At 46.0% G+C, this 23,443-nt stretch overlaps 1 protein-coding gene across 2 annotated transcripts in view; it reads right to left on the bottom strand.

Moving 5' to 3' along the window:
• The window catches only part of LOC144752161 (intercellular adhesion molecule 2-like), a 164,161-nt gene extending 141,437 nt beyond the window's left edge, over window positions 1–22,724 (bottom strand). Inside the window, exon 1 of one of the 2 annotated variants that reach the window (XM_078640090.1) lies at window positions 22,493–22,724. In XM_078640090.1, the coding sequence (XP_078496216.1) occupies window positions 22,493–22,562 (70 nt within the window). In that variant the 5' untranslated portion in view covers window positions 22,563–22,724. Of the gene's footprint in view, window positions 1–4,482; window positions 4,610–22,492 lie in introns of those variants that run through there. The other variant, XM_078640098.1, reaches the window with a different exon arrangement.
• Window positions 22,725–23,443: the final 719 nt, after the last annotated feature.

The following is a 23,443-nucleotide window of genomic DNA, read 5'->3' on the forward strand; positions in this document are numbered from 1 at the left end:
ATCATAAAGGTCACTGCAGCCCCAGCGGGCATGCAGCAAACAGACATTTTGACCCTAGCCCGAAGAGCTGCTGCGCGTGATGATGATGATGATGATGTTGTCGATGAGGAGGCAGTGGAAACACCACAATCATTGGAGTTAAGTAGTACACCAACTCGTCCCGCTTCCATATTTCTTTCTGGCAAGAAGTGACCTCCGTCAACCTCGACCTTAATTAGTGGCGGTGAAAGTGCAAAACGTACAAATGTTGGGCAATCCAGATCCTCCACTTCATCTGGCATTAGCTTCATGACCACCACCACCAGTATCGCCGCCTCCTCCAGGTCCCACAGACACTTCAAGTCCCCAGTTTGGGACTTCTTTACTGTTTGTCCCAAAAATCCAAAGTTTGCCATTTGTACCCTTTGTAAGCTTGCAGTTAGTCGTGGTAAGTCAGGTACCAACTATGGTACCGGCGGCCAGAGTGGTCATCTTGAGAGAAAGCACGCTGTCAAATGGTTTGCGCACCTAGATGCGATCAAGAAAGGCCAAAATCAAGGAAACGTTGATGTTTCATCTGATGATGACGAGCAGGAAGAAGACGTGTCAAACACGTCCCTTACACCCAGTACCCCTGTCAGCAGCACACCCAATGTGAGGCACACTAAGAGTGTTGGAGCGAGTGAGACACCAACGCACAAAAGTTCACCAGCGAGCAAAATTGGGTCAACGAAGTCATTATCAGCCCGTAAATGCTTGGTCCAGGCCAACATTAGAACAATGCTTACTTCAGACGTGCCATATGAACGCAACCACCCACTGACGCGTCTGTATAACACTAAGCTGGCTAAAATGCTAGCTGTGGACCTTCTACCTTTTTCTTTTGTAGAAGCGGTAGGTTTTCTTGAATTAGTGGCAACGCTCTGCCCTAAATGGAAAGTTCCGAGCCGGTTCTATTTTGCCAGAGTTGCGGTTCCAGCACTACATGAAGATGTGCTGCAGGCGATTGGGGCAGCTTTGCAGAAGAGTGCTGTTCACACAATACATCTGACAACAGACATGTGGACCAGTGGCCCAGGCCATGATTACATGTGCATCACTGCACACTGGGTCTCTTTTTCAGGTGTTAAAGCAAAGCTAAACGCAGGTGTTGACCCGGACCAAGTTTTCAAAGCTGCTCGGAAACATGCAACACTAGCCATGTTTGGCTTGGAGAAAAGTCACACAGCAGAAAACCTTTTGCAAGAGTTTAACAAAAAGGTCTTGACAATGCTATCCCCCCTAAAACGCAAGATTGGTTATGTTTCCACGGATAATGGCTTCAATGTAGTTAAGGCCATGTCGGAGGGTGGCTATTTCAGAGTGCCATGTTTGGCGCACTGTATCAACCTGGTAGTTCAAAAATTCTTGAGTGATAGAGACAGTGCAGCGTTCGCGGTAATGGCCACCTGCCGCAAAATGTGCAACCATTTCAGCCATTCTTTTAAGGCCCGGAAGCATCTGCGGAGACTGCTACTTCAACGTAGAATGCCAGTGAAAGCACTCATCCAGGAGGTGGCAACACGTTGGAACTCAACCTTCTACATGCTTGAGCGTCTGTATGAGCAGTATACGGTACTCGATCACTATTTCTTCACAGAGGGTACATCTCAGAAGGAGGACCTGCGGATGAGTGCGGCGCAATGGGACATAGTTAAAAGCCTGACAGACATGCTTCGTCCTTTTGAGTTCTTCACGCGTGCAGTCAGCCAGGAGGACTGTAATTTGGGAAAAGCTATCCCATTGTTGTGCATGCTGGAGCACCAACTGATGGCGGTGTCTTCTGAGTTTGAAAAAGAAGATGAAGAAAAAAAAAAACATTTCATTTTGTCAGAGAAATTATTAGAGCGCCTACGTGGTGATGAACGTCTTCAACAGATCAAGTCAGATCAGCATTACATTTGTGCTACTATTCTGGATCCACGCTACAAAAAGGCGCTGGCAGGCGAAGCATTCTTTCCTTTTGATGATGCAGATGTTCAAAAGTACAAACATTGGTTAGCCTTGTCAGCCAAGAGGTTTGAAAAAGAACGGCAGGTTATTGAAGGAGAAGCCAGTACATCAGCATCAGCATCAGCAGGCCATCCCCAGTCACAAGAATCCACTTCTGCACCTGTGGCTGGGGCACAAGTGACCTCTCAGCCGTTAAAGACACCGGCAACTGGATCATCTGCACCACACACAACAAAAACAGTGGCTGTTGTAGAGGATTGGCTAAGTTTGCTTGGGTATGGTTCTCGAAAAAATGTCACAGCCACAGCAAAAAGTAAGCAAAGTGGAGGAACCGTTGATGACCTTGAGTCGATGGTGCAGGACTATATGAATGACTCAACAGTGGTCTTTCTTAATGAGGAGCCATTGCAGTATTGGCATGGCAAAAAACAATTGTGGCCACAGCTCTACAACCTGGCTATAAACTATTTGTCTTGCCCACTCGCAAGTGTGTCTTCTGAACGTGTTTTCAGTGCTGCTGGTGGCATTGTAACTCCCAAACGGAGCCGCCTCTCGCCCAAAAATGTGGAGCGGCTGACAATGATCAAGATGAATCAGCACCTCATACCACCAGATTACAAAGTACGAGAGAGCACGCCGCATGAAGACGAGGAGGACGGCAACGTAGATGAGGGGATTTTTTCTCTGTTCGGTGGCACTGACCTCATCCAGCCTGAATTCGCAGAGTATGATGACGAAATCTTGTTCTTATTCCCTGACACCGAGCCCTGAAAATGAGACAATCAATCAAGAACTTTCTTTTTCGTCCTTATTCACTTTTATTCCTGTGTGCTTTGTGTCTCTCTTTCTTTGTTTTGCACAGTTAATTAAATTCAAACTTTAATCACCTAATCCCAAAAACAAGACCATCATCAGAACTGTCTTCACTAGTTTGCTTATTGCTTTGAAGGTGCCGCAGTCTACATTCCTCAGGTTCACAAGTTCCGAAGAACATGCTCCTCTATCCTCCTCCTCCAGACTGCGATTTCCCTCCAAGCAGAGTGCTGGATTACGCCCAATGAAGAAAGACTCAGCACTTGTGGGGGTGTTGTACTTCTTTGCGGGTGAGTTGACGGATTTGGGCCCATTGCTGTGAAGCTCTAATAATGGACAAAAGTGTTTTGGACCAAATATGAGGTGGAAATTTCTTGCCGTTTTTGCTGACTTGCTTGCCTTTGAGGTGCTCTTTGGCGGGGTTCCGGGGGTTTGTGGGTAATTTTTGGTGTCTGTCGAAGCACTGCTGCGACAGTCTAATCTTGATTGCATTTGCTTTTCAGGAAATCCGTGGTGGAAAACAGGAGTTATGATGATTGATGATGATGACCTAGCTGAACAGCGCCGCATTTGGACCGAAGGCCGAGAGATATTGTAAGTATGAGATTTAGCTTTTTCGCTGTTTGGGGGTGTTGTCGGGTGGTTTTTTGCGGGTGGGTTGGCGCCGGCGGGTCTTGCCTGGGGCATTCCTGGGAAGGTCTAATACCGGATAGAAGTGTTTTGGACAAAATCCATAAGGAACAGCCTTTTTTTTGCTATTTCTTCTGACATCTTGCTCAATGTAGCGTTTTGGGGGGCTTCCTGCTGTTCGTGGGTGGGTTGCGGCCGGGGTCTCTGTCGAAGCACTGCTGCGACAGTCTAATCTTGATTGCATTTGCTTTTCAGGAAATCCGTGGTGGAAAACAGGAGTTATGATGATTGATGATGATGACCTAGCTGAACAGCGCCGCATTTGGACAGAAGGCCGAGAGATATTGTAAGTATGAGATTTAGCTTTTTCGCTGTTTGGGGGTGTTGTCGGGTGGTTTTTTGCGGGTGGGTTGGCGCCGGCGGGTCTTGCCTGGGGCATTCCTGGGAAGGTCTAATACCGGATAGAAGTGTTTTGGACAAAATCCATAAGGAACAGCCTTTTTTTTGCTATTTCTTCTGACATCTTGCTCAATGTAGCGTTTTGGGGGGCTTCCTGCTGTTCGTGGGTGGGTTGCGGCCGGGGTCTCTGTCGAAGCACTGCTGCGACAGTCTAATCTTGATTGCATTTGCTTTTCAGGAAATCCGTGGTGGAAAACAGGAGTTATGATGATTGATGATGATGACCTAGCTGAACAGCGCCGCATTTGGACAGAAGGCCGAGAGATATTGTAAGTATGAGATTTAGCTTTTTCGCTGTTTGGGGGTGTTGTCGGGTGGTTTTTTGCGGGTGGGTTGGCGGGTCTTGCCTGGGGCATTCCTGGGAAGGTCTAATACCGGATAGAAGTGTTTTGGACAAAATCCATAAGGAACAGCCTTTTTTTCAAGGTCAAATTTTGTTCTAAAACACAGTAGTACACCTACCTTGAGGGGAAAGATCCGCTATAATATTTTGGCCATACTTATTGATCCTTAAAAAGGTGACTCAGACAGAGCACGCAATTTCAAAAATATTGTACTGTCTATTAGGGAAATCAAAGTGTGACTTTTTGCACCACACAGCGTACATACCTTTTATTTATTTATCAGTGGTATTGTAATAGCACTTCCTGTTTTCCGTTCAATAATTAAAGGCCGGGTTTCAGTCAACATCCGCCAGGCAGGCAGTGGACAGGGTGTCTTCTGTCAGTGGTCACCACATTGATGGACGAAGCGTCAGCTGGAATGGAGGAGTGCCGCCAATAAGAGGAATTGTTTGCTGCATGCTTATTACTTACCAAATTCAACAGGACAACTCCAACAACATACGCAATACAGATACAGTATCCATTGTTGTCTTTTATTCTATGAGTGTGACTGCATGTGCTTACCTTTAGTTTGTAACCAAAGATTGTCTGTATCTTCAATTATTGTTTGTCCATGCTCTGCTTTTTTTTTCTTCTCTCAACAAAACCTACCCAAAAAGAAACCCCCATTCCCATCCATTTTACAAACCCTAACCCTCTTCCCCCGGGCTGTGTTGTTTTGCTTGATGTCTGACTAAAATGACATCAATAATTCCACACACTTGCTGGGGAGGATAAGGTCATAGCAGCAACAGGCTGGTGAAGGAATACGAGGATATCTTCTAGACTTACTCAGCTTCAGTACTATATCTTCTAGTAGTAGTAGCCAATGTCAAATAAATTCAACGCAAGTACTAGTTATACTTGCAAGCAAATACTTTACCATTTGTTAGGCTACATTATGGCACTGTTCTAGTGTACTGTCACCTGCTATTTTCTCGATCGTACCGTAACCGTTGTAATGCTACAGTAAGGAGGACAAACAAGGTTTCGTTTTCTTTTTTTCCATAGGCATGCAACTGCCACTGTGTCACACCACTAGTACCACCGCAATGAGGAAATGTCACCCGCCCAGGATTGACAACGTTAATCCCCATTTCACCTGGAGCCAGCCCTGGGCCTAGCCCTAATTTCTAACACAAATTACAGGTAAGATAAGCGTTTGGTGGGAGGTAGTATAATGGAGTATTATTTCGGAGTAGACAAGAGATTGACGGTTGTACTACTAAAGTCCTACGACTGTTCAGGAAAACAAAGTTACTGTTACACCCCCGCCCCCCACCCACCAGACTGAAAAGCAGTAAAAAACAGGTATGGTCAGATAAAGTTGAAAAATATATTTATTTAGCCCTAACAAAATAATCTCCCTCACCCACCCTAACCCCAACGATTGTCTCTGAAACGTCCCAAAACGATCCCAACTCCCAAATCCCACCCCCCAAAAGTCTATAAAAAAAGGGCAAGGGACACTCCACTACTGGAGGGTGCTGGTGCATGATGCGGCATGGGCATCATACTCCTTGCGGAGGGTGGCAAGCTCGGAGCGGAGGCCCTTAACCAAGTTCTTATACCTCAGGACCTCCTGCTCCAGGTTGGACATGCGGACTCGTAGGCGGCGTTGGCGGTCCTTGCAGCTCCTGTGGGGGGCAGCTGGTATTTCGGTTGCTTGGCGGTGGCGGTCGTCTTTCTTAGCCCGGCTCGGTCCCGCTGGCTTAGTCACGGAGGAGGATGCAGTGGTCACAGTCGAGGATGTCGTTGTTGCACCCCCGCTCGACTGCGTTTCCTCCTCCTCCTCCAGGGCCACCAGCCGCCGATATTCGGCGACTGTGGCCTCCAGCCTCCGTTGCCGGGCCAATCTAGCCTGCTCCCTCCTTGTTGTTGATTTGGAAGGAGCAACTATATGAAGAAAGAAAGACATAGTCTGTAACCAATGCTCCTTATTAATAACACAAAGTGATTGAGCCGAAAGTTGGGTCACAGAGTACAAGTAGCAAATTGAAAGCACAGTACATAACTATTGAGGACAGTATCTATGTAACCTCCCACTTCTGCATCCTTGCTCTAACAGTAGTGGTAGTTTAATGAACTAATTCTACGACCACTATGGACTTCCATTACAGTCGACTATGACAGTACACCAGTCTTATTCTTCTTCTTCTCTCTTGTTTAGGGAAATGGGTACGTTATCTTATGCAAGCCGGCAGAATGACATGGACAGCACAGTGAACTTGCACCCGAGAAAAAAAGTTGCACACCATGATGAGTGAGACAGACTTGCGTTACTGTACCGGTCCAGTACATGCAGGTGGTGAAGCTATTACTTTTCTATTACGGGTGGCACTGAGAATACTCTGTTACAAGGGCTACTGCTTAATTAATTTACCTTTCACCCTACAGTGCAAATGAGTACTAGAAAAGGAAAATGAAGAAGCTAACTAATTTGATTATCTATCGCTTCACATGGGACGTATTTAATGACAGATGAGATGACTTTAGGTGCTTTGCTTAATATTGAGTGAACAGTGATACACCCACACATGAATGACGTACTACAAGTAAACTAAAGTTATTAAGAGAGGTACGGAGTGTCCACCGTAATAACCAGATATATGCTGTGAATGCAAACGCAATACAAAGTACTGCTACTATTCATGGTAGTATTGGACACATTTACAATTTCTTTTCCTTGCCTTCCCTGCACTGGAACGGACGTGCGGGTGCGGTGGTACATGCTCTTCAAGGTAACACTTACTTCACCTGGCGACTATCTACTCTCTCTAGATACACATGTGCTATCTAAGAGTCAGAGAATACCATGCTCAGGCATCCATTCAGTCAAAGTATACGCACACATACAGTTTCTGTTTCACCCACCCAGGCTGCTGTCCTTCCACCCATCCTTGCTTCATCATTGACCCAGCCATGCACCATACCATATTCTTTCCTTCCCAGCCACCTCGGGGGCCAAGCAAACACATATCGTTCTTCTTTGCCAGCCATCATACAAGTTCGCGTCCCACTTACTTACACCCTTCTTTCGCTTTTCGTTCATCCCATCCATCACGTTCGTCTAAGAACTTATTGGGATTCTTCTCACCAAAAACTTCACAGCTAAGTCGAAGTACATTTCGAGGAGGCTACTACCTGGTTGATTTGTAATTGTAATACACCCGTGCAGAAAGCACACTATGCAGTCTTCAATCTCAATAAGTAAGGAATATATAGCTTACCTGTTTCCGCCACCACCGTTTGATCCCCCACAGGAACGTCCGCCGGCTCTTGTACCGCCTCCTCCCCAGAGGCCTCCGAGTCCTGGTCCAACACAGCCACCTCCGCGCTGGCCCCGTCACCAGATGTTACACCTACAAAGTACATTTAAGAATGTTAGAATACACCACTCACTACTATATAATATTTGGTCTAGGAGAAATGTTAAAAAAACAGAATACAATGTAATAATTTGTGACTGTCTACTCCATAGTAAAAATGTCCCATTTTCCAGGGAAGGCTGTTGTCTTGCTGCACTTTTATGCACAACTGATGAATGCTTGCTTTTGATTTTTAACACGCACCACTTTTTCTCCTAACAGACAGAAGCTTGACTCCTGAGTCCTAAGAACACGACCAGGATCAAGTTCAAACCAGGTGAGAGCTCGGCTCGACCACAAGAAATGTGTCCAATTAATCGTCAGCACTAACCACTTTTCCGTTTTCAGTTAAATAGTTTTATGACAAAGTAGATTTTAATAAATGTGTTTACTTTTAATAAAGCTTTTAAACTTAAATAGACTCTGTGGTTTTTGTTCCTCTAGACTAGAGTGGATGAGCTAAAGGTTTTGGAATTTTTGCAAGCATGAGTGCCTCTGACACTTCTTGACTGTGCTGTGACTCCGTACTACTCTCTTGTCCTGCGTACGATAATCTAGAGATCATTGGGGATCTATAATCGGTGACTTCGGGAGCTGAATGACTCTGCCACACTATCTAGTCAGTAAGGAGACAGTGCATAGAGGTATTGCTGAATATAATGGGAGTCCAATGGAAGTGCCAAATGTCCAATCTTAGTTAGCTACACAGACAGACTAATAAGAATAGTCTAGTAATACCACAGGGAGTCATATTCGAGGCAGGATAAGAATTTATATCCAGTCTACAAGAAGATCAAAGACGATTTAGAAAAAATCGAATGAGGAACGCTAGGAAAAAATAGGTACTGTTTATTAAAATGTAAACTTACTGGGGCCAGCAAAGGAGCCCTCGTCTGCCCGATCCTGGCCTGCATCCTCAGCACCCTCCTCCTGTGTCCTCTTGCCCTTGGGGGGAGCTGATGTACAACATGAAAGAAAGAAAAACCAGAAAACATGGATGAGATTTTTCAACCAAATCAAACATTTCAAAAGAACAATAACAACATATTTTGGAAAAATAGGAAATAGATAGACAACTATTCCACGGGATCTATCTCATGTGGTATACTACGTTATTCGTATTGCCTGATTTGCGGAACGTTGACTTAGAAGTTCCTATGTAACTCAATAAACAGACTACTAAAGAGGTTTGCCTAGGCCTGGCACTGCAGGCAGCAGTGCGCAACACGTGACAGACAAAGTCCATCCTGCTTGCAGATCAGTGAATACTCAAACTATCAATCCACCCGCCACCACCGCCACTATTTCTTCTTATAGCCATGTGTCTAAAGGAAGGACTGGACTTCAGTCTGTTGGGGCTGATAGAAGTCCCTTGCGGAAGTTGCGGCTCATTTTCCTCCATTGTTGCGTGCCTTTTCTGACGCAGCGGCAGAACAAAAGACTCGCCATGGTGTTGGTGCGGCGTATATATTAAAAAAAACCACATATGGGCATATGGGCGATGCATCACGTTGTAAAGCCCTGCGCCATCAGGGGGCGTTCCGGCGCAAGGGAGGGCGTACCTGCGCAGGAACGAATCCTAAAAGTGGCTGAGGGAAATCTACAAGATGTCAATCAGTCACTTTTAGGACAATGATGCATGACTCAAACCCTGCGCGCTTGAAGCCGACGTACGGCTTGATGCAGCATTGGGGAGATAGGGTACCCCAGAGCATTGCTGGAGCTGCGCCATCGTTGGCACGCAACTCCAGCAATGCGCTGCCTTTACGGCACAGATGCGTAAGGCTTCTGTGATGTTTTGGGCCAATGGGTGGTGGTGGCATGGCACACAATTACTGCCGCATCCCTGCTACTTTGCAGGGATGCGCCGGTAATTGAAAATATGACCCTTACTGTCTAGCATTACGCAGTTCTTTTCTTTACACTACACTCATACATAATTTCTCAGGCCAATGAAATGCTTCTGAACACAACATACAAAACAAAGAAGCATAGTAGCAAGCAAGGCTACTGAGAAGGAGAGCAGTGCACCTGAAATGCATAGAAGATTTTGAAATATAATTTACCTCAATGTAATCGGCAGCATTATTGCTCTTGGTAAAGAACAAAGATTTGCAAATAACAGAGCAGGATAAAACAGAGTAGTAAATGTACTACTACTACTACTCACCAAGCCCGGGGACCTCTACGCCGAGCGCGTCCAGCAAGTCCCGCTCCCGGTCCATGACATCGGTCCAGCGGTGGGTGGCCTGGTTATATGTGCGCCGGACCCCAGAGATCTTGTACATGGCCCGGCACACCTTCTCCCACCGCTTGCGACGCTCCCGGATGCCATAGCCGGTCGCGATCTTGCCGCCTCCCAGGATCGTCTTGGGGAGGCGGCGCTGGACATGGAAGATCAGTGCCGCCACTTCCTCCGCGCTGAAGATCTCCCTCGGGACCACTTGCTCCCCCCTTAAACGCCCGCACGGGAGCCGGGCACGGGGTGCGGGACCCTTCCCCTTCTCAGGGTGCTTCCCGGCTCCCTTTACCATGGTCTGGGCAGAAATAGAGTTAAATGATAAACAAGAAATAGAATAGTGAAGAAGAAAAGAAAAGAGTTTAAAAAAGTAGTTTAAAAGTAACTAAAAGCTGCAGAAAACACAAAAATATAGAGCTAGAAAAATAGAGGGATAGATAATAAGTAAAATTAGATCAAAAAAACTTCAAACAAGCAAAGGATGGCAGAGATTGAGAGAGGATAGAGAAAGCATGCCCAGAACCATAGCAATGAATGAGAAACAAGATGGCCGCGCCCGTTCACGACCGCGTGGGTAAGTTCGCGCGAGATTTTCCTTGCGAGTACGCGCGAAATTGTACTAGCGAGCAGCACACTTTGCGAGATTACACATAGCGGGCGGAAACGGAATTACGTCACGCCAACAAGATGGCCGCGCCCGTGTATGACCGATAGGGTAACTTGGCAAACGTATAGCTAGAAGCGCCTCGCGAACACGCGCAAGATCACGCGAACATACACGTCGCAAAAAAAACAATTTTGTATTCGCACGTATTCGCGGCTTCCGAAATCGATCTCGCACGGATTCGCGCCCCAAAAAACGCGCGAAATTGCAGAAAAAAACGATTTTAGCTAAACTGAAAGCAATGAGCAGGTGCAAAAGTTCAAACTTAACATTAGTAACATTCAAGGTAGTGCTTCCTGATGGGCCCCTCCAAAGTTTGCAACTATTCTATGACCCTGCTATAAGGAAGGAAGCAGGTGCCGGCCAGACTGGAACTTTCTAAATAACTGACACATTAATGAAACACAAATTAATTGATGGCAGTTGAAGAAGGGCAGGTGTGCTTGCTTTTTTCAACCACCATAATCTACAGTGATAAATAAACCTAATGGGTGGCAGTGAGGATGTACCAGAGGGTGGCATGGGTGTCCCAGAGGGTGGCAGTGGTGAAACAGAGGGTGCTGTGAACCTGTGATGATAAACCAGACGTTGAAACAACATAGTTGCGGCCGTTGCGAGCCGAAAAGTAAGTTCGCAATTGCGAACTTGTCCCAAAATCGGCGCGAACGCGCGCCAACACAAAAAACGGGAAAATCCGCGAATCCGCTAGAGTTCGCGGATCTTCGCGGATTGCGAATCCGTAAATCCGCAAGTTCGCGTACGCGAGATCTGCTAGATCCGCCCATGCTTATGTAAGATACAGCGTACATAGAATTCGTCATGCAAGGTCTAACACAGTAGGATACAGTATCAAATAGGGGGAGATAAATGTTTTCAAAATTGTTCTTTTATGCAACATGTCTTTCTATTAGTACGGTTTTGACTTCCTTCTTGAAAAGCGTGAGTGAAAAGCTTGAGTGAGGTAATTGCCGTTGTTCAGGGTGATAGGGATTTCCACATTTTTGGGGCACAGCCAGTGAAAGTGCAACTGTGGGATTTCCTTTTTTGAATCTGGGTCGTTCAAGTATGAGGGATTTAGCACTTCTAGATTCCCTTCCGCGACGTGATAGTTTGATCCTATTTGCTATGCATTTAGGGCCAGAATTGTGAAGGTCTTTGCGTGTTATGCACGCCACCTTCAGTTGGATCCTGGCTTCAACTGGGAGCCAGTTGAGAGATCTGAGTGCTTTGACGTGTAGCGGAAATCTGTATTATGCAGCTTGTTGTTTTCGATTTAAGTCGCGAACCAAAACTGCTTTTGGTATTCTTTCATGTGATTTTTCTACTTATGATGAATTAACGTCTCAGTAATATGTTAGTTTTTTGGCTGTTTCAATTAAATATTTTATGCGAGTTATTTATATATTGTGTATCCTTATACATATATATTTTTTCTAGTTTCCATTTTCTCCTTTTCACCAATGTCATCTTTTTACTTTTTCCATTCTTCCCTTTTCTGTTTGTTTCTGACAATGACTTCTTTCTTCAATCCATATGGAAGATATTATTTGATTTGCGAGACTCATGCCAGAACTTTAAGGAATCACTTATGCAACGGAGTGTTCTTTAAACGTCAAATGTCTTGTCTATATGATCATTTTTAAACGTAATGTCCTAGTGAACCTTGTATGTACATATGTATATATATTTGTGAGTTTGATAATATTTTTAACCTCTCTATTTGTTGTCCTGGGCAAGTCACTCTTAAAGCTTGTTGTGATATATGATGTTTGTCTTCTCCGTTTTTTGTATATTATATATGTATATTTTTTTAAGTGTTTGTTTCTCTCTGTGATCATTACAGCCCTGACGAAGTTCCTGTTCGGATCAAGATGCGATTGTAGCGATCTGTACCTGGTAAAAGTCTTGCTGCTCTATTTATTGTTGCTTTTGTTGAGGCTAGGATGGCTTTAGGTAGACCTATGAGTGTGGCATTCCCATAATCCAGTCTTGAGAGCACTAGAGATTGAACCACTGTTTTTATGTCTCCAGGTGGTATGAAGGATTTTAGTTTTCTTCGTTTTATTAGATGTAGATTAGCCCTTCCGGTGGCATCTTGTATGTGAGCCCGCATGTTTAGATTTGAGTCTATATTAAAAAAGACAACAAACACTTACAAAAATATTTTTTACCTGTAATATATTTTTCCCACAATATTCTTCACATCATACTATTTTTTATATAATATTTGTGTCCAGGAATATTTTTGCAAAAATAATAAGGTTGTTCACTATAAACTGTACTATTTGCCACCGGTTTTCCAAGATTTTCTCTGAGGGGAGAATGCTCAAATATCTTGTCAATGTTGCCTACTATTTAAACAACCTATTCTCCATGTAACACAGTGCTGGTAAATAGAGTATGAGCATAAAAATAGCTGAAGAAATGTGCATAAAGTGCATGATTTGCTACCAATATTCCAAAATTTGGATGGGAGGGAAGAACGCTCAATTATCATGTAAAAGTTATTTTTTAAGTCCTGTTAGGATCTTGTAAATGGCATAGTGTGTTTAGAGTGTGCCATTTGCTAAGGATTGTCCCATATACTGGCATCTGACATTCAACACTGTATTAGGCCTACTGCCTCAATGTGTATTAAAACTGAATATTTGCCATTGATTCTGTTACATTTTCTTGAAGGAGAACTCCAAAACTCATTTAAAATGTATAAAATCTTGTCATGTCTGGACTATTTACCAACCCATTGTGGTTTAAAATCCACTATTTACAACATTTAGTCCAGACGAGAAGATTGACTCCCAGTTTTAAGCATTGAAGAAGAGCAGAATGGGGAGCGCCCCACACTAGCAAATTTGACTTGGCTCTGGTGGTACCTCCTACACCACTGTTTGACTTGTCAGCATCTCCCCCTGAAGTGCTCTGCGCCTCCTGCAGACAGAATCCTGTGGAAACAAACATCCTTGTAGACCCCCCCATCTGCAGAAAGGCGCCCAGTACCAGTGGTGGCTTCTCTAAAGGGGCTTCATGGAGCAGTCCTGTCACATGTGAGGAGCCGGCGTCCGCAGAATTTTTTCTAGGGGGGGGCAAAATGTTAAGTTCATCACCATCCTCCGACGCCATGATGTGTGCCAGGTGGGGAACAAGAAACACTGGGGGGCAGGAGGAGCCATGTAGCTCTGAATGCCCCTCTTGCTATTTTCCAAGCTCTCTGCACTTCCTAGGACATTCCTGTCCACGTGGGAAACAGGCTACCTCGATGATACTGCTGAGCTACACAAGTATTCTTCATCTATAGATTTTCTGTGTAATATGTACACTATGTGCACTCATGTCTATCTGGGTGTGTGCAAAGAGCCACAGAGACTGCTTCTGGGGTAGCTTCCAATTCAGCGCCAAGAGACCTTTGTTGTACGTGCGCTCAATAAATTCCCTATAACATAACATAACATAACAATAATCTTATACAAAGAGGCTGAGGCTATAGAGCATCGCACCTAACAAACAGTCCATGCACTGTCTTGTGAATTTAAATAAATGCAATAAATAAAAACACAATAACAGTGAGTTGGTCATCAGAGTTGAGAGTGGTGTAGAAATAGTGAAAGGGTGGATGGGAGACAGGCAGGTGGATGGGAGCTTACAGGCAGGCAGGTGGGTGGGAGGTTAGAAGAGGCAGGTGAATGGGAGACAAACAGGTGGATACCAGGTTATAGGCAGGTGGGTGGGAGCTTAGAGGAGGCAGCAGGATGGGAGCTTAGACCCAGGCAGGTGGATGGAGGTTAGATGCATGCAGGTGGATGGGAGTCAGGCAGGTGGACAGTAGGTTGTAGAGGCAGGTGGATGGGTGCTTAGAGAAGGCAGGTGGATGGGAGCTTAGAGGAGGCAGGTGGATGGGAGCTTAGAGGAGGCAGGTGGATGGGAGCTTAGAGCAGGCAGGTGGATGGGAGGGTAGAGGCAGACAGGTGAATGGAAGCATAGAGACAGGCAGGTGGTGGTTATTGGCAGATGGATCGATCCGACCAGGACGTGATAGTGGTGGCTGCCTAATACGTATAATGTCCTGACATACCTGAATGCGTTCAAACTTCCCCAGACAGTGTGGTATATGTGTTTGTTCTGCCGGGGCACTGTTGCTGTCAGATGGGGCAGGGGCTGGCCCTGTGCCCTTAAGTGGCCGGCGACTGCTCGATAATACGGGGTGAACTTTTCTCCCACACACCTTTGGCTGCAAGGCCCTGTTTGTGCACATCACTATAGTTAGTACTTTTGGTTAGTCCTTTCCTTGCTTTTCCTGTTCTCAGGTTGGTCCAGGCCTCACACGCAACATCTCCTAAGGGTGCCTGGGGCAGGTGCCCCCTATCCCTGTCACCCCCTCGTGTACAGGTCTATTTGTTGCTGAAGCTGCTCTGAGCAGGCCTCATCCTGTCCTCCTGTCCTCTGAGATTGGAATGCCTGTCACACACACTGCACCATCTACGGGGTGCAAAGGGCATGTTCCTCCCCTTACCCAACCCACACCCCCTCTAGACCCTCTGGTTCAGGACTATGGTAGGAGCTCAGAGCACACACCTTCCGGGCCTCCTGCCCCGTGAGGTGGACAAAATGATTCAGAAAAGGGGGTGGTGATGAACAGAGTGCCTGAATTAAGCAGACCACTCTTACCCAGTCCAAAGATCAGGGCTTGATCCATCACCGTTTTTTAGCTCACTGCACCATCCCAGCTCAGAACTTGGCTATATGCAAATTAGTCTGTTCCTGTCCCAGTGCATGATGGGAACAGGGCAAACCAAACTACCAAGCCAATTCTTGTACTGGGAAGGAAACAAGCTTCCGGGGACCGGTTTCTGCCATTTCAGGCGTCGTCGGCCCGGCTTGCTTGAATCCTGATGGTGCAATGAGCAAGGGACTCACATCTGAGTATACCCTTCCACGCTTATGAACCGTGAGGTGGAAGCGTTCCTCACACAGGTGTCTGTCCTTCTCAGTACCAGGGCAGTAGCTGACTGGAGCACTGAGTAGGGCTCTTTCTGGGTGTTCCTTCCCTCTGGCGGGTCCGGCCCTCACACACAGCTCCAACGGATGAGAGCCGAGGTTAGGTGCCCACCCACTCAGTGCACCACGCCCCAGCCTCAAAGTTCCGTCTGCCCCATGCCTTAAAATACGCATTACTGGAGTCCCTACCACCAGGGGGTGTGGGTGAAAGCTAGGGTGCTAGGTCGCCATTCTCCTTTGACCATGGGGACGTCTAAGCCTCCTCATGTCCCCAAGTGCACCTGGTGCTGTGGTGCTGCTCTGCTTGGGACCGAGGCGCATTCAGAGCCAGACTCCGTCCTTTTACAATGAAAGCGCCACTTGTTCAGAGGACTCCGGTTAAAACACTCACATAGTCAGATCAAAAAGATTCACCTAAGTGCCTTTCAAGCAAAATATTTACATATCGAATGGTGTACAGGAGAGAGTGCTGTACTGAGCATTCTATGAAGCTGGTGTGACTGCCACGTACATAGCATATCTCTGCTGTGAGAGTACCTTTTCAAAGCGGAATCCCTATATAGGTGTCCAGCGGGCAGGTATTTTCATACAAAAGTGTCTTGTGTAGTGGGTGCACATAGATCATGCTAACGTGCATTCTGCAGCTGCACTTTGGATTAGAAAATGTCAGAAAAAGACATTCCCAGCAATAACGATAACTTGCTGTTTAGATCGATTTCACTGGGGAACAAATGAAGCAAAGGAGTGGAAAGAAAGGGTAAGAGGCAGTTCTTGGAGACGAGTCAAAGTTTTCAGCAAGTGAGGAGCTAGACAGAGACAGAAAACAGGAGCGGTTATGACTTACTTCAAGCTGTGGGAGCAGGCAGACCCGGATCTTCTCTCTTATCTTGCCGATCATTAGCTGTTTTCCCGCTATCAAGCAGGGCCTGCAGACAAACACCACTGTGGGGGGCTGTACTTGACCCTATGCGTGGTTCTTTACAGCGTGAGATAGGTGGCGCAGCTGCAGCACTCCTCATGATGTCATGATAAGAGTGCTGCTAGCCTAAAATATATAATGAAGAGGCCTGCTCACAAATTAAAAAATCCATCCATTCTAGTGTCATGGCAAAAGCTGGGACAGCATTATAAAAAAGAATGGCACCTGGACCACGGCACAAATACGGATGGCTGGGTGATCCAGTGGAGGGCAAGTGCCCCTCCTTGCCCCCCCCTGCGGACGCCCATGCAATGCCCTGAGCCTCGGCCCACACTATGATAATTCTTTAACATAGGAGTGTTCATAAAAACACGCCTTTTGTAGATACTATCAGTGTAGAGGTCAACCCTCTTTCCTTCTCTTCAGGCTCCTGTTGACATAGGGATGAAGAGACTGAAGGGGCTGTGTATAAAACACAGCACTCTGTAGGTGAATGGTTGGATTGTGAATGTGTGCGGCGTAGTTCAACTACAATCTCATCACGCAGGCATAATCACCTATCTTTAGCAGACATACTGTGCATGCCTCAGGCAGTACAGTATATGTGCTCATAGTGGCTGTCAGGACGCACATCAAATCATCCATGAGGCCAAGGAGATGCCACACAGAGCATTGGGGCAGGATACCCAGCACTGTCCCAGCTTCTGATACAGCATATTATTAGACCAATTTTTTCCAAACACTGCTTGTGTTTCAGACTATATCACCACCCAAGCATTTCAAAAGAAATATTATTTACTGAGGGTTGGACCATGAAGTTCCACCGAATACAAATTCAACATTCTATGTGTTCAAGAGCTTGGACATAGGGTGACCTCCCGCGTCAGCAAAACAGCTGTCTGTTATACTAACAGTCTATTCTTCGTATACCATAAAAGTGTATGTGCTGGTATATGGAGTATGAACAGAACAATAACTAAGAAAAAGTATTTAATGCTTCTCTTATATAACATTATTGATAAAAATTAAGGGTTTCCAGTCCTATCAGGAAGCTGGGAAAGGGATTGAGGGGGGGTCTTACCCATTTTCAAACCAAGCCCAGCTGCTCTGTATGGCTTCTCATTGAGAATGAAGTCTTGCTGCTTCCAATGTCCAGTGCAGGATTCTGCTCTGGTACTGCCATGTAACTAAGAATTTTTTTTAATCCAGTGTTGTTTCTCAGCGCATGTGCGAGTGAATATGTGTTTGTGAATGCATCTTGCACAGCTGTTAGCCTAGTGTTTTTGACAGTGATGGTGAGTGAGAATCAATGAGATTATGGGGCATATGTATCAATCTAATTTTGATTCGCAAACGCTGCGAATTGCAAAAAAGCAGCGTTTGCGACTCAAAATTCGGAAAACGTATGTATGAGGATAATCACAATGCAAATGTAAGGAATCGCTAAATTTGCGATTCCTTAACTTTGCGTAAGAATTTAAGGAATCGCAAAATGCGATTCCTTAAATGCTATGTAGCAACCACTGAAGTCTTGCGATTTCTCCTCAAGAAATCGCAAATTACCACCAACTTCAAGTTGGTGGTAATTTGCTATTTCTGTCACAACTGCACTTTTTGCCATTTGTGAAGGTGCCATGTGGCGCACATAAGGGCATGTAGTGTGCCATATGCGCACGCATGTACATTTCAGGGGTGCAGCAGGGTGTCCTGATGAAACCCTTGCACCCTTGAAATAATTCTCAATTTGCGATTCTCAAATTGCGAATCGCAAATTGAGAATAACTTCCCATTTATTCCAATGGGCCTCCTGGCCCATAGAAATGAATGGGAAAGTATTCCTTAATTGTGATTTCGCAATTTGCTAATCGCAATTAAGGAATATTAAGAAATCGCTAAAAAAATGAGATTTTTTACATACATCTCTTTTTGCAAATCTCAAATAACGATTTCTAAAAAATCGATATTTGAGAATCACAAATGAGGATGTTGATACATATGGCCCAAAGTGAGAGCATGAATAGTTGAAAGAGAGGGCGAGAGAGTGAGTAAAGGAGTGTGTGTGAGTTAGATCGAGTGAGGGAGTGAGTCAAGGGTGTATCTAGAAATAGTGCAGAAGGTGCAGCTGCACCAGGGCCCAGAGGACTGAAACCTATTTATTAGAGCAAATATACCTATACCTCAGGAGTTTAAATAAGAGCACCATGTACACCAGTAGGTGTGAGTGAGGGCCAGTAACTGTGAAATAGTGAGATTGTATACGTGGGTTTGTGAGTGAGAGCATCTGAGAGTGTGAGTGAGTGGATATATTTGTATGTGAGTGACAGTGAGTGGGATTGAGTAGGAGTCAAAATGAGTAAGTGTGACAGTGTGAGTTTGAGTGAGTGGGAGAGAGAGAAAGAATGAGGAAGAGGGAAGAGTGCGAGTTAGTGTAAACGAATCTGCTGCTGACAATGACATACGCAAGATAATTCTTGACTTAGGAAACAACCAAGGCTACTTGCTGCCACTGACATATTGGAGGGAATTGTTAGTATAAAGAAAGGGAAACGATTTACAAACACAGGCCCTGGCATACAGGTTGTAATTCTTGGCATACAGAGGACACCTATGGTAAAATGCTGGTGCTGGCATACTGGAGGTAATACTTGCCAACCAAGGCATATTGAGGGTGGGAGGCCTTATTTGGGAAAGAAGACTTTAAGAAAATGCTAGCTCTGACAAACTGGAGAACATTTTTAACAAATGTGGGCACTCATTCTTTATGGACGGTATCAATGGAAAAATGCTAATTCTGACATACTGTATATGATTATTTGCATAAGGGGGTTCCCATGAAAAATCTCTGGCAATAGCACTTTGGAATTTCTTTAAGCACATAGTGAGGGCCAATAGAATTATGGGATTCTGCAGTCTTTGCCACATAATTATGGATTTGCTTGCCATATAATCTATAATCTGCAGTATAACGTGCATATATTAACAAAAAAAATTACTCAAGCAGATCAAAACTTACTACAAATGTGGCAACGTGTGTTCCTGCGCGGGGGAAACCCTCTCTCAAATGTTCACTAGTCGTCTCTCAGAAGTTTACTGCTGTATTTGGTTGTTAAACGGGCCCACATGAGATGCAGTATTTGCCTAGACAGCGTTGCCATGAGTAAAAGTGTCAAAATAATAAAGTAATACTGTCGCAAAATTGATCATAGTATGCCTCGTAAGTTGTCTTTACTTGCCACATAATTGAGTCAACCATGTCGCATACTTGAGCCCCCCCCCCCCCCTTCCCCCGCCGCATAATTCTAGTGGCCCTGCCTGTACAGTTCACCGAAGGCAAAGTTTGGATTTGAGAAAATGACATGAACCCACCACTTTCAGTGATCACCGTCCGCCACACTCCGCCCCCTTTCCCATTAGCCCTCCAACCCCCCCCCCCCCCCCCCCCCCCCTCTCATCGCAGTCAGGGTACTCACCAGGCCCGGCTCCAGGAATTTTTAATTGGGTGGGCCAAGGACGCATTTGGGTGGGCCACTGCGGGCTCGATTTGTCGCATATATGTCTAGGCAGGCCTGCTCCAGGGCCCTCCTTTACCTCTTCTTAGTCTTACAAGGCCCAGTAAAACGCACTCTTTTCCAAATCTCTTTTTAATGTTATCACTCACAAAAAGTGTTTTTTCTATGTAATGTTCCTTTGATGGGAAGAGGAGGTTTCTGAGGTGGGAGTATCAGGCAAGTGACACTTCTCTGGCTCCCTCTCTGTGAGCCTTCAGGGAGAATCCCTCTTCATTACTACCTCAACCTGACCACGGACTCTTCAACGCACTCCCTTACAAGCTTGATTAGCCACTATTCCTCTCCAGTGCACCTTAAGTCAAAGATGACCTTGGGCCCCGCCCCATGTCAGGCACCATCTCCCGGTAAAAACATTAGTAAAATCACCTTCATACTTAAAACATTGAATAGAGCAATAAATATAATTAGCACGCACTTTAAAGTATGTTCCACAGTGGCCCTTATGGCCCGACTGCTAATTAAATAAACAAAAACAGAAAGGCCATGACAGGGCCGGCTTCAGCGCTGATGCAAAAGTTTTTTTTGGCGCTGCACCAAAAACCTCTTTCTCCATAAATACCTTTACTACCACCTTCCAACAGTGTACCTCATCCGTCCATGCCCCCCTATTGACCTCTTCCTCGGATTCCCTCACTGCCACACGCCACAAGTGCCCCTCATCTCCCCATAGCCCCTCCCCTTTATGACCTCCTCCTCGGATTCCCTCACTGCTACCCTCCCCCAGTGCCCCTCGTCTCTCTGTAGCCCCTCCCCCTCATGACCTCCTCATCAGACTCCCTCAATACCACCATCCACCGGTGCCCCTCATCTCTCCCTAGCTCCCCCTCCACCCCATGACCTCCTCTTCGGATTCCCTCACTGCCACCCTCCCCCAGTGCCCCTCGTCTCTCTGTAGCCCCTCCCCCTCATGACCTCCTCATCAGACTCCCTCAATACCACCATCCACCGGTGCCCCTCATCTCTCCCTAGTTTCCTCCACCCCATGACCTCCTCTTCGGATTCCCTCACTGCCACCCTCCACCAGCGCCCCTCATCTCTCTGTAGCCCATCCCCCTCATGACCTCCTCCTTAGACCCCCTCACTACCACCCTCTACCAGTGCCCCTCATCTCTCCCTAGCTTCCCCCTCCACCCCATGACCTCTTCCTCAGATTCCCTCACTGTCATCCTCCACCAGTGCCCCTCATCGCTCCATAGCCCCTCCCACTACCTCCTCCTCGGATTCCCTCACTGGCACCCTCCACCAGCGCCCCTTATGTTTACGTATCCCCTCTCTCATATGCATTTAATTTGTTGTATAACGCTGCTCATATCAATGTAGTGTGTGTCAGTACTTTACACCACGCACACACTTACAGAGACAATGAATCATGCAAGTATGTAAATCAGTCTACAGGGAATGTCACATAAGCCAATGAGGATTACAAGGTGTAGGAATCATAGGTCATCCATTCTGGTGTAGTATATTTTAAGAGGGTTTGGTCTGGGGAAACACAACCATAAGATTTAAAGAGTATTCCATGGGGGTCAGCTTTACTGATAAAAATGTATATCTGCCCAAACATACTCATTTTAGCAACATTAGAATAATGAAAAGACTAGGGAAGTTCTAACTATATCACAAAACAAAAAAAGCGAAGTTCTAATTATACCATTCATGTTTGTTTGCCGCTCTTTGGTGACAGTTCGTTGTTCACTGCCTTTTGTTAGGATTGTAACTTCTGAAGTAACACAAGGATCTCTGTGACAAAGGCAGTAACCCACTGAGCTATCCACATAAAATACATCTGCATCTAAAAAATACTAACAGACAAACGATTGCTCTAAAGCAGGATCATTAATCACCAACTTTATCTGGATATTGCCATTTTGTATTGTTTTATTGTTGACCAGCATCGGCTATGATGAAATGATAAAAACTGTTTAAATGAAGCACATACGAAGTATGCGTCCTGCTGTGCCTGTGCAGATTTTAAAAAGAATTTTTTTTTGTAACACATTCTCTTACCTACTCCATTAGTCATATTTTGTGTCACAGCCTTATGTGATAAGCAGCTGCAGGGGTCAGGGGGTGACTAGGAATAAACAGACCACTTTCCACTGCGCTGCATAGAAAAAGAAATATCAACGCAGCAGGACAGTAGGCAAAGGTTACCAAAGGTTACCGTTGTCAAAGAAAGGATTTGTCCCCTTTCACCATGCAGAGATGAAGGGGTGAAAAAAGTAAACAAAGCCTAATTAACATGTTAATGGTCTTTTAAAGACCTGTTAAGTACTTTGGTGCGGCTGCGATAATCTTAAACTGTCTGTGTGTGTGTGCGTCCGGGAAGCTATCTCCCCGGGCTGACACACACGACCTGTGCGTTGCGCGCCTGCCTTCAAGCCCTCACTGCGAGGGCCAAGGCTCCTGTTTGGGTGGGCCAGGCTCATCTTTGGGTGGGCCGGGCCCACCCGGCCCACCCGCTAGAACCGGGCCTGGTACTCACCCGCAGCTGCCCCTGGAGGGCTGAGACTGGCACACGCCAATACGCACACCAGCCCGAGGGAGAACCTCATGGTCCTTGGCTCTGTCCAGCAGCGCAAGTCCTTCGCCGGACAGACGAGTCTGCGGTCCAGTCAATATCGGGACCCCGTGACTGGCGCGATCACACCCCCCGTGACCGCTCTAGGACCCGGGCAACCTCTTTACCGTTCCTTAGAAGGCCTGACTGAGGTTACAGAGATGCTCCGCCTACAGATCCCCCCCGGGCCCTCCCTCGCCCCCACCGCCCCTCGAAGCAGAAGCTCGCAGCCGTCTGATTTCCCGGAACACCACCGCATGTCTCAAGCGTTTTCACAAGCACTTTCGCTTTTTTGGCTTTTGAGGTGCCCGTAGGTAATATCAATTGAGAAGGCGTGTGATTTAGTGGTAAAGTTGCTGAAGGTGGATCGCGAAAATCGAACCCCTCCTCTGTATCGCATTGTGTGATCCTGGGTAGATGGGTTAATGATCGCCCTTAGCTTCTGTTGTAGGGCTTTGCAGAAGTGGCAATGCGTCTTTGTTCCGGTCTTGACCCGGTGTCTATGAGCTCTTATACAAACCATCTGGGGAATCCGTAGTCCCGCCGCGCCCTTCACGGGAAAACCTGCAAGTCTAAAGAATTGCACCTCTGATTTGAAGCTCAGGTACCCGGCCGCCCGTTCAAAATAAAGAAGTGCAGGTATTCCGTACCTGGGGGTACCATCCCATTTAAAGCCCTGGTCTATTAAGTTTAAAGATCCAGGAAGTCAATATTTCGGCACTGGCAGACACGTTTCTTCTGTGGGGTTGAACGTTTCTTCTAGTCCATTGTGCTGTTGAGAGAACTGAATGCTGTCATTTATTTATTTATTTTATTTATTTATGCGATTTTATATAGCGCGGACTATACCCGAAGGTGTCAGAGCGCTTCACAAAA

This window comes from Lissotriton helveticus, chromosome 1_1 (assembly GCF_964261635.1).
Source record: "Lissotriton helveticus chromosome 1_1, aLisHel1.1, whole genome shotgun sequence".
Lineage (NCBI taxonomy): Eukaryota > Metazoa > Chordata > Amphibia > Caudata > Salamandridae > Lissotriton > Lissotriton helveticus.